Source organism: Heterodontus francisci, chromosome 1 (genome assembly GCF_036365525.1).
Source record: "Heterodontus francisci isolate sHetFra1 chromosome 1, sHetFra1.hap1, whole genome shotgun sequence".
In the NCBI taxonomy this organism is placed as follows: Eukaryota; Metazoa; Chordata; class Chondrichthyes; order Heterodontiformes; family Heterodontidae; genus Heterodontus; species Heterodontus francisci.
The window spans coordinates 107,171,186-107,183,466 of record NC_090371.1 but is presented as its reverse complement, the minus strand read 5'-3'; the positions used below and the strand labels follow the sequence as shown (position 1 = coordinate 107,183,466).

General features: G+C 40.7%; 1 protein-coding gene across 1 annotated transcript in view; it reads right to left on the bottom strand.

Moving 5' to 3' along the window:
* Window positions 1–3,783: 3,783 nt before the first annotated feature.
* Window positions 3,784–12,281, bottom strand: part of rnf180a (ring finger protein 180a) — a 135,082-nt gene continuing 126,584 nt past the window's right edge. The window contains exon 7 of the mRNA XM_068026505.1: window positions 3,784–12,213. Coding sequence (XP_067882606.1) covers window positions 12,020–12,213 — 194 coding nt within the window. The 3' untranslated portion in view covers window positions 3,784–12,019. The remainder of the gene's footprint in view (window positions 12,214–12,281) is intronic.

The following is a 12,281-nucleotide window of genomic DNA, read 5'->3' as shown; positions in this document are numbered from 1 at the left end:
CATATAGACATGGCAGGGCAGGTGGTGTGAGTTTGAAGAGAGCATTGCAATCCTGAACAATATCTACAGTAAGTGTCTGTAGCCAAACGAACTTCGGCTCAGAGTTGTTGAGCTGGAATCTGAGCTGCAGACATTGCAGGGGCAGCAGAGAGGGGGAAGAGTTACCTGGACACTTTGTTGCAGGATACAGTCACACCACTTAGGTTAAGTAGAACTTTAGTGTTGGTCAGTGGTCAGGGACAGGCAGCGGCCAAGAGCATCGGTGGAGTGCCAGGGGTGGTAGGATCATCCTGAGAGAGGACAGCAGGCTCCTGCTCCAAGGAGCCTCTGCCATTCCTCCAGAGCTGCACTTCAGCAATCCTAGTAATCTGTTGGAGGATAGATTGCTGGACTGCTGTGACACCCTGCAAGCACCTATGAACACTGGTATCAGCAGCCATGATGGTAGTAGTCTGAACTTGCGTGAGAGCAGGCTGACCATAGCAGCAAGTTGATCTTGCATAACTTTAGTCTAAGCTTCCACTGCAGCACTCAGACTTTTGGTGGAAGCTGCTTGTTCTGCTGAGACATCGGCTATCAGGTGCTGCATCATAGTGGGGTCCACAAGTGTACTAATGGAGTTGGCCACCATGTTGGAAAGGATAGGCTCCAAGCTCTGCACAATACCCTGCGCTAAGCTGGTGCTGGACACCCCCCTGCTGCCTGACATTGAATGCAGGCTTTCTGGCAGGCCTGTCAATGCAAAAAGCATTTTGTTGTGTCTATCCATCAGCTTTCTTCTGTAGCCTGGCCCATCGAATTTTTCATCTGAGTCTTCTGCAGCAGAACTGCAAAGTGCAGATAGTGTAAGCATGCACCTCTTTCCATCATTCCTCTCACCACAACATCTTCCTTATGGCTTTTTCCTTCAGATACCCAAGAAGTGTAACCTGCTCAGGCACTTGCTGCTGGGCTATCCTTGTCATCTGGCCTGCCCTACCTGCAGCCCACTTATGTTCACTGTCTCAACATGTGCAGATCCCACCTCTATGCTTTTCACTGAGATATGCAGTGTCATTATCTGATTTGATGACTGTGAGTGTGAAATCAAATAACAGTATTGTCTCTTCATCATCACCCCCTGCTCAGTGTTCCTCCACTGCCTGAGCAGGTTACCCTTCTTGGGTACCTGAAGGAAAAGGGCATAAGGAAGTTGTGGTGAGAGGAATGGTGGAAAGAGGTGCATGCTTACACTATCTGCAACTTGTAAATCAGAATAGATTTTGGGATGAGGAGGAAGTGGTATGTGAGGAGGAGGATTAGGTGTGAGGATACCATCATCGTCAGTGGTTTTTAGCCCAGCCGCTGCCCATAGCCTCAGCAGCTGCTGTTCTGATAATGGCCAGCAATGTCTCCTCCCTGGGGGTTTGAGCATACAGGTGCATCTCTCATCTGCAGTTAGTTTCTGCTGTCTTCAGTCCTGCAAGAGGCAGGGACGTGTGTCAGTGAGTGTCGTGCAATCTGTTTGTGTGGGATGGATGTCATGATTGAATAGATGGAAGTGTATGCAAGCTGCGAGATGTGGGCGTGAGGCTCGCAACTGTGCTAAGTGTGTGAGGGTGAAGCGAAGCATATCCATGTTAGGTACAAGTCCTGATTGATAGAAATTGCTGATAGATGAGTGCTGGGGCTGTGATGAATTGAGCAGTGGCTGAAGCTAGTGATGCAGCTGGTAGAATATAGTATTTCAATTTGCATTTACTGACCTTGACCACTTGAGCGAGGTCCTTGAACTTCTTGCAGCACTGGATACAGGACCTGAGTGAGAGAAACTGGTGGGACTAAGTGGCAACAAATCCCCTGGACCAGATGGCCTGCATTCTAGGGTTTTAAAAGAGTTAGCTGCAGAGATAGAGGATGCATTGGTTTTGATCTTCCATAATCCCTTCGATAATAGAACAGTTCCCCAGATTAGAAGGTAGCAAACATAACCTCACTATTTAAGAAAGGAGGAAGAGAGAAAACAGGGAACTATGGGCCAGTTAGCTGAACTTCTGTAGGAGAGAAAATGCTATAATCTATTATTATGCACATGGTAACAGGGCACTTAGAAACTCATATGAGTAAGCAGAGTCAACCCAGATTTATGAAAGGGAAATAGTGTAATCTGTTAAGAGCTTTTTGAGGATGTAGTGCATTTGGATTTGATAAGGTGCCACACAAGAGGTTATTACACAAAATTAGGACTCATGGAATTGGGGTAATATATTAGCATGGATTGAGGATTGGTTAATGGACAGAAAACAGAAAATAGGAACAAATGGGACATTTTCAGGTTGGCAGGCTGTAACTAATGGGTACCACGAGTGTCAGTACTTGGGCCTCTGCTTTTAACAATCTATATTAATGACTTGGATGAGGGGACTGAGTGTAACATATCCAAGTTTGCTGACAATACAAAATTAGGTGGGGAAGTAAGCAGTGAGGAGAACGCAAAGAAGCTGTCTGTATTAGTCTCTACCCCAGAGAGCTGGGGATGCTCAGTCGTTGAGTATATTCAAGACAGAGGTCGATACATTTTTGGGTACTAATAGAATTAAGGGCTATGGGGATAGTGCAGGAATGTGGAGTTGAGTAGAAGATCAGCCATGATCTTGTTGAATGGCGGAGCTGACTCGCAGGGCCAAATGGCCTACTCCAGCTCCTATTTCTTAAGTTTTTAACTAAAGATATGGTATACATGGTTTCAGTAAGGCCTTTGATACAATTCCTTTGGAAAGGTTGGTACTGAAAATAAAGAAAGCAGCAATCAATGGTAATACTTAATAATGGATACATAATCGGTTGACTGATAAGAGTCCAGAGGGTAGTGGTACAGGGACTGTCATCAGCCAACGGGGTCCCACAGGGGTCTGTTTCAGGATTTGAATCATTTAACATCTTCATCCATGATCTGGAGCTAGGGGTCACAAGCACAATGGCTAAACTAACACAACAACTTGTATTTATGTAGCAACTTTGAAGTAGTAAAACATCCCAAGGTGCGTCACAAAATTTGACACAGCCATATAAGGAAATATGATCAGATGGCCAAAGAGGTAGATTTGTAGGAGCACCTTAAAAGGAGGGAAGAGAGAGAGGGGCAGAGAGGAAATTCCAGAGCTTAGGACCTTGGCAACTGAAGGCCAATGGCAAAGGGTTTAAAATCGGGGATGCCCAAGAAGCCAGAATTGGAGGAGCGCAGATATCACGGAGGGTTGGAGATTACAGATATAGGGAGGTGCAAGGCCATGGAGAGATTTGAAAACAAGGATGAAAATTTTAAACTCAAGGCACTGCTTAACATGGAGCCAATGTAGGTGAGTGAGCACAGGTGTGATGGGTGAATGGTAAATTAGTAGATGATACAAATAATGAAGGTGGTAGACTCCAAAGCTGAACAGGGTAAGCTACAGGAGAATTTTAAAAATACCCCAACATCTGACTTGCTTTACTCACCATCAGAAGGCTGTGTTGCGATAGCTTTAATTTTATTAAGAATACTGTGTACAGTTCTGGTCGGCACAATTCAAGAAGGATCTTGCTACTACTCAAAGGATGTGGAAGAGAGCAACCAGAATGATTGAGGGGCACGTGAACCCAGTAATTTTGGGTTTTTCTTTCCTGTACTACCATAGCAAGTTACCAGTGACTGGGTTAATTTTTAAGGGTTTAGTAAACGAGCTGCATCCCAATACAATTATATTTGCATCATTTTGCTATATTATGAATTGTGACATTTCCCCTGCAGTTAAAACAACGAGGCAGATTCAAAACTCTTTTATTGAAATGAATACATTAGTAACGCATAAGATTGTGTAAATAATAGAATTTATAGCATTCATAAATATTCTACAGCATCAGTGTTGAGTTCTGCAAAGCCAAAGAGAAGTTTTTCTTCAAAGAGAAAAATCATCTCCCCTCCACCCCCAAATTTTTTTTAGTTGTTCTTGTCCCCAGTTCTTTGTTGGTAACATGAATCCATAAGCAGATTACTTTAGAAAATTGGGACCTCAGAGACCTTTAGTTATAACTTTGATATTACTGTCTTTAATTACAACTTCATAAAACAACAACCACTCAAATAACCCCTGAAAAACAAAGAAACTAAGAGTAAAGCAGGTTATGACAGTAAAAATGCAGACTCTTGCACTTTCAACAAATGAGTGTCTGCAGGATGACAGTATGCTGTTGTAATAAAATATTCTTTCTATAGTTTTTCAGTTGAGGTGGCTGGTCTCTGTGTCCAGAGTTCCCACCTCAATCCTGAGCATCAGAGTTCTGAAAATGAACACTGGAACACACTGATCGCTAGGACTATCTTAACATGATGGATAGTAACTTCTGGATAAAAGTGAGCTGCTGATCTAGGGAACAGACACACAATGGCAAACCACTATTTTGATTGATGGTAAACCTCAAGAATTTCCTGCATCTTGGATGAAGAAGCTACAAAACAATAATTATTTTTGAGGTCCACTGAATGGAGCAAGAGCAGTTGCAAATTAAACAGCAATAGCCAGTGTCATATGGAAATGTACCACTGTAATATTTTTGTTCAGCTTCCTTACTTCAAGGATTGATCCAAACTACCTTTTCCACTTTGGTATTCTCTCACACTATTGGTCAGAATAGAAGAAACTGCTTTTTACCTGATTAGCAATTTTTCTGTCATCTCTAGCTTCCAACCTCTCTCCATTTCAACATTCTAAATCCCTCTCAATTTCATTGATACTACTTCATTGTTTCTTTGAACTTTCCTCTCCTTTTCCTCCTAATTGTCTGTGCATCCTCATTAGGTTGTAATTATGATTCAATGCACAGTCTCTACTCTAGCTCATTCTTTCCCATGACCTCAAAATTGTGCAACTTGTTAGCTCTCCTCGGCTGAACTTCCTCATACAATCTTCAACCATTTAAAATCTAAATGGTATCACATAACTATAACTCCTTGATTTCTTGGTCTTCTCTACTACTCTTTTCAAGCTTCGTATCCTGTTCTGTCCTATTTTGCAGTATAGATCTTGACTCTTCCCAGTTGTACTTTAAAGAATTGGGCAACAGAATATTTCTTCAGTTAAAATAAATTTTTGCACTGCTTTATGTGAAACAGGTTAATGCTTTTAGATATAATTACATTTCCATCAGGACTCTGGCAGATCATTCATACCCAAAATTTGGGAAGGAGATCAAATCTAACACTGTATCTCCAACTCCAGTTTCTAAAACCATAGTAAAGGTCAACATTATTCTAGAAAAATATGGAGCTTTACTCTTTCTCCACTTCACCTGAATTATTTTTTTTCTTTCATGCGATGTGGGCATCATTGGTAAGGCCAGTACTTGTTTCCCTTCCCTAATTGCCCTTGAGCTGAGTGGCTTGCTAGGCCATTTCAGAGGGCAGTTAAGAGTCAACCACATTGCAGTGGGTCTGGAGTCACATGTAGGCCAGTCAACATAAAGACAGCAGATTTCCTTCCCTAAAGGACATTAGTGAACCAGATGGGTTTTTACCCATTGATAGCTTCACCATTACTTCAATTTCAGATTTTTAAAATTAATTAATTAAATTTAAATTCCACCAGCTGCCATGGTGGGATTTGAACCCATGGATTACTAGTTCTGTGAAATTATCACTTTGCTACCGTCACCCATGTAGGTTGAAACAAAGGTGAATGAGGGCAAGAGCTGGAAAAACTTCTGTCTGTTCCCTCGAATTGGTCTGATTGCCAATTGTTCTTTCTACCCTTTAAGGAATGTAATGATACTGACCCATCCTCAGGCTGCATCTTCACCTGCAAAACAAAATGATTTAGGCTTCTATGTCTTGTTGTGGAGTAAGAAACCACTTTTTTCTTTAACTACCTCTGTTCATGCTCCAGATCACAGCAACATTGCTCAACCAGATGGTAATTGTCTTATTTAGGTGGGGACTGAAAGGTTTTACTCCATAGTAAATAATACGATAAATGAGTCTTGGGTCCAGGATCAGAAGCCAAAGCCACAGATTTCTCCTGCTGAAGGTACTAGCCACCAGCCTAACAGCATTGCAGAGAAAAGTTGTTTGATTTGTGTTGTATGAAAGGATGGAGAGGCTGCACAAGACTTGGAATGTGCTGACACCAGAAGCTTTGAAACTATTTGGTAAATATGCCAAATATTTAAATGCCTGCAAACAGTGACTGGTAAAATACTTTCTCTCATATCTTTCAAAGGCATGTATGCTTGTAAAAGAATTGTGACCTTGAAGAGTGAGGCTGCTACTATCTCTATATTTGAAGTGTAACTATATAGCACATTGCTACCATGCAAGCTTAAATAACTTAGCAAAGGTCTGAGAGAACACCAGAATTTCTTATTCATTTGCTCCCTTCCATGGTTAACGAGGGCCCTTTCTGTTTTTGATCTCCCATGCCAGAAAACATTCATTTAAGATCTCCTCACAGGCTTAGTGTGTTTTACATACAAAAATCCTACCCATTCTCTTAATAAGTTACTGTCATTAATACAGCTTGAAAAATCTTGCAGCTCTTGAATCATCCTAGAGATGTTATAAAATCTCTAGTGCTTATTAAAAACAAGAGTTAGAAAAATCAACCATCTGAAGCACACAGATGTGTGTGTGCATATGTCATATGGTTCCAAATTTGGTTTGTTTTCTACCTCATTTCCACAGTAGGAAAGGAATAGTTAAGATATAAATTCTTAATGATGTTTGAAACCTCAAAATAAATAGCCTTTTAAAATAAATTACATTAAATAGATCAATACCAAAGTCAATGGACTGAATTTTCCTGGGTGGGTCACAATCCTGAAGTTGGTCTCAATTCCGGGTCGGGAGCTGTGACGGGACATCAGACATGATCTTCCTGGAGGCAGCCAATTAAGAAGCCACCTCTAGGAGACCTATCCAATCAGGGACATTGGCCGGGTTCCAATGTCAGGAGGTCTGATCAGCGTGGCCCATGGGTAGGGCTGTCAGCATCTATGCAGTGCAGGTACTGCTGAGGGGCCAGCAGCAGGAGCCTGGGCAGCACCATTGAGGCGCCTTCAGAAGGAAGGCAGTTGCTGCTATTGCAGCAAGTGCTACATTAGCAGAGAGATCAGTCTCCATGAAGTGGCTGCAATAACATGGCTTCTGCTTGGAGAGACCAAAAGGCCTCACGTGGATCGCGTATCAGACCTCCGGCTGTGAAACCGCTTTCACTCAATTTGCTGTGGGGAGCTTGTGTTCCACAATAGGGGTTAATTGTCCCAATAAGTGCCTCAATTGGCTACTGGTTGCTGTCGAATAGGTAGCCATCGCTCAGTCCGCAAGCAGGACCCTGAGCTTCCGGTTGCTTGTCATTTCAACACTCCCCCCTGCTCTCATCTCTATCCTGGGCTTGCTGCAGTGTTCCAGTGAACATCAACGCAAGGAACAGCATCTCATTTACCGATTAGGCACACTACAGCCTGCCGGACTGAATATTGAGTTCAATAATTTCAGAGCATGACGGGCCCCTCATTTTACTTTCATTTTCAGTTATTTTTTCTTTTTTACATTTTTTTTGTATGTTTATTTCATTTCATCTTAGTTTGTTCAGTTTGCTTACCCACTGTTTTTCTTATGTTTGTACTTGCTGCTATTCAATCTTCAGTTCGTTAACACCCTATCTGTACTAATGCTTTGTCTTTCAACACACCATTAACATATTGTTTGCCTTTGCTCCATGACCTTCTGGTCAGCTATTCTGTGGCCTTGTCCAATCTACACCTTCTCCTTTGTTATCTCTTGCCCCATCCCCGCTTTACTTGCTTATAACCTTTGACATTTCTAATATTTGCCAGTTCCGAAGAACGGTCACTGACCCAAAACATTAACTCTGCTTCTCTCTCTCCACAGATGCTGCCAGACCTGCTGACTATTTCCAGCATTTCTTGTTTTTATTTCAGATTTCTAGCATCCGCAGTATTTTGCTTTTATTAAGGTAGCCATCGCTGCTGGGACCCCACCTCCAGGAAAAGTGCAAAGAGGCAGGAAAATGTCATGGAGCCCACCCAATGTGAGTCAATCATATATTCTTCGCCTCCCACTCCGCCTCCAAAGCTGTCTCTGTGGGCTGGGGAAATCCAGCCAGTATTTCCAAAATTCTAAAAGGGTAGATCTTTCAAGTCCTTGCCTGTTACTAGTGCATATTGGTTTCAAACGGAGTGAAAACTTTAGGCAACGTGCTGAGATTTTCCAATGCACACCCCTGTAGAGAAAAGACTCAAATTCTATTATGTTTTATATTTCTTGTTGATCTCTCATTGTTATTCACTTTGCAAATTATCATTTGGAAGTGACATTTCAACAGCTGTTTAAATAAATGAATCATTTTAATGCATTAAGAAATGTAAAACAACTAACAAACACCACTTCAACATTAGCCCCTATTTAGATTTTTTTTATTTTTAGATTATCCTTCTCTACTGATAAGAGTTCAATAATGTTTAAAATTTAGGAATATTTGGAACACTGAATGGAAACAAAAGCACTTATAAGATTAGGGATCTACATCTGGAAATGTAAATACTTGAAGGGAAAACATTTATAGGGTAATGGGGAAAGAGCAGGAGTGGGACAACTGGATAGCTCTTTGAAAGACCTGGCAAAGACACTATCGTCTGGCCTCTTTCTGTGCTGTATCATTATATACTCTATGAAATAAAGCAGAATTCACGATCACAAAGTTGTGGGGCTTTTTTTTTTGCAAAACTTAGTATAAATAATATTAAAATCCTGCATTTAATTGAAGAACTTTTAATTAAGTCATTATCAATTTCAACCAAGCCCACTTAAATCCAATTCTGATCATCTCAAACTACATTTAAGGTCAATGAATTTCAATGAATAAAACTACTTCTCTTCACTCCAATACAAGATACCAGAGTTACTATATCCCTCAAACTTCAGAAAGGAACATTAAAGGGGAGATTTTCTGGTATTGTCTTTATGGAGGCTTTTGTGCCACATTCCTGAACCAGTTTGCCAACAGTGCAGTGAACCGGTTGCTCCCAATTTTCTGCTTCCAGCTCATTTAAATAATTATTCATAGTTGCTTGTGCAGGAAGAAAGCCCAATAGGGGAGTGGAATTTCTATCCTGCATGTCCAAATTCATTTAATGGCAAGTAACTGCAGATGCAGATAATTATCGTTAGATAGAATTACACAGAATTTGCACAACGGGCGGGGGTGCGGTGTTGAGAAGTGGCAGGCAGAAATGAAACGAGAAGAAACCCATTACAGAGGAACAGAACAGAGGAACAGAACAGAAGTGACTTAGTAGTACAGCATCCCATACCATGTTTAAGAGATGGTCAAATGGACATGCAGCTGCTTGAGGGGGGTGTGAGGAGGGGCGTCCTATTTGGCACTTAAAGGTGTCACCCACCCCCCACTGAAAACCATAGTATTACACCATTCCTAGTAGGGAATGGTAACCTAACCCAATGCTGTGTACATTACCTTTAGAACCTGGAAAACTTTAGAAGATGGTAAATCTAAAGGAATCTCTCAAAAAAGGCCACCTAACAGTACCATGTATATCTCATAAATAGCTCAAGATTGAAGGCTACAAAGTGTTGCCCGTCAACATGTTCCAGATCTAATTTTCACCCATGACTTGCTCTCAACCTTATGGCGCTTGCATTGCATCTCATGAATAACCCATAACTTTTTTAGGACTCACCTTCAATGTTCATTTAAAAATCTTGCCAATTGCACATCTTCCAAGGCAACAACACCTCAAGCCTTTGTAAATTATCTAGCTGCGTGATGCACAGCCAGCTACTGACACCCAGGCTAGAATGCAGGTTGTGCATGTCTGTCACTATCTATATGATTCTTCAACTTCTAACATCTCAAGATTAGTTTATGTTTGTACAAGATGGCACCTAAAGGGCACAATTCCTCAGATGCCCAAGCAGATCTGGCAGGATCTCTGAACCCCTTTACTTGGGTAACAGGTGAACCCATCACAGGTACCCTTCCTCTAATTATTCCCCTGAAAATCCTTCTCCTTAAGCTTGTTGAAAGCAACAGGAAATCCAAAAGGAATGCCCATCCTACCAGTGGATATTATTGCAAACCAGTAAAACTCACTTGAATGGAAAAGGATAAGAGATAAGTAAAAGAAAAGCAAAATAAAATGAAAAAATAATTAAATGCAGCGAGAGGAAACTAAAGTCTCAACAACTTGTAAAACCGATGGGCACACAAGAGACCAGGAAGTCATTTCTGTTAGAGTGATGACATGGCAAATGTGGAACAAACGACCCAAAAATACTGGGCAGGGAGTCCCTACCTTCATTTAGATATTTATTTGAAGGTATAGTGAGGCTCAAATACATCATTGCATTGCACCCATGGCTGTCTCATTGTAAAGTACTGGACAGCACAGTGCTGGCACATTACTGGCACTCAAACTCTGGCACCAGATTTTCCACCTTAGTCAGGTAAGCAAAGTAAATGTCTTCAACACCAATAGCAGATATTCTCTTTTCAAGATAATTCTAGATGAGTGCCCAGCCCCCATCCCACTTCTTATAGAATTCCTTAGTAATTGTTGTCACAGGGAGCATTTATCTATTTTAGAGGAGATGAACACAGGAGTAATGGATGAGAAAATTCTCTCAAAGTATATTTATTCTCTATCATTTGTGGCAGTTCGATCAATAGTGATAATTTTATGAGGGGAAGCTTGCAATATGGAACCTCACTCGATTGGAATGCAGGCCAGAGAAACGATCAGTGGTGACAGTATTGAAAAAACATCTTTCCACCTGTTGATGCCTGCCCAGTGGCCTCCTCCCCCTTGTGATTTCCTGCTCACCCCGATCAGCAACCAGTGATCGTTGACAGCCAGCCAATCCAATTCAAATTAGGCCCAACCATAAAAATTACTCTGGTCTCTCGTTCGTACTAGCGGTAGGCAGTACGTCTGCTCCTCCCCATGTGTGCTCTTTATGAAAACTGGTCTCACAGATCTCATTACTACTAATGATATAAAGTTGGCACAATGGAGGCAATGTTTTCCTAAATTGTCAAAGATCCTTCATCGAGCTCTTAGTATTTATAATTACTGGAGAAATCAAAAGGAACAAAACAATCATCATCCAGGATTTATATAGGCCAAGTACAATAATAAAGGTCTCCTTTCAAAGCAAATTACATCACAACAGCACACTAATTAAATCACTAAGTGAAAAGAAATTTGTGATTTTGATATTTCTATCAGTTGCCATTACTAAAATAAAAATTATTGACCATTACCTTTCTAACATTTATTCTAATGGAAGTGTTATATTTTTATTTAAAGTTGTTACAAATAAACTTTAAGACAAATGAAGGTTAAATAAGAAATTATTTTAAATTGGCTTCAACGTGCTATTATTTTTGTCTTTGGGTATCTGAAATATTGTTAATATTCTGCTCAAAGGTTCAGGCTAACATTTGAAGAGTGTGCTTGAACCAATGAAAGCAACTGTTCAACACATTTGTCTAAAACCTGCATGTAATTCTGGATTTATATAGGATGTATTCTCCACTACCTCCAGTTACTTCCAGTATTAGTCCTTATACAAACATTTCTTGGCAGTGAAAACAAAATGCCAGAAGTACTCTGTATGGAATTAATCAATTATGCTTTGAGTTGGTTATATTCAAGCTTTTGAACAGAGTCCAAATTGTGTTCAATTTTTTATGGAAACTGTATCCAGGGTAAATTGCACTCTATAGACTCCACTAATGGCAGCTTGGATTTCAACATTGGTGGTTAATACCACAGAAGGTAATAGCAACTGGAAACAACTTTGCAAACTCATCCTTTCAAATGTGTTTGCCCTTATCATGTCCCTGGGTGTTCTTTAACTGAAAATGTGCAATACTTCAGGAAAATTTTTCAAAGCTTACTGATCAACATTATGTGGTCCAATTTTGTCTCAATCCTCACTGTGCCAAGGTCTTAATGCACCAATTTAAAAAGAAGGAAAAAAAAAGTAGCAGAGAAAGCAAAAAATTATGAATCCAATGACCCAGTTGACAGAATAGATATAAATAATAACCATGTCCATATCAAATCTCCAGCCACGATTGTCATCTTCAAAATCCAGTCTGTAAGCGCCATGAGGGAACTGTCTTCTTGCGACAGGATCTGAATGCCTTCCAAAGCCTGTGGTGGTACACAACATTAATGGCATATGGCTCATTACTCTCCAACAGCTGAGTAACAGCATATCT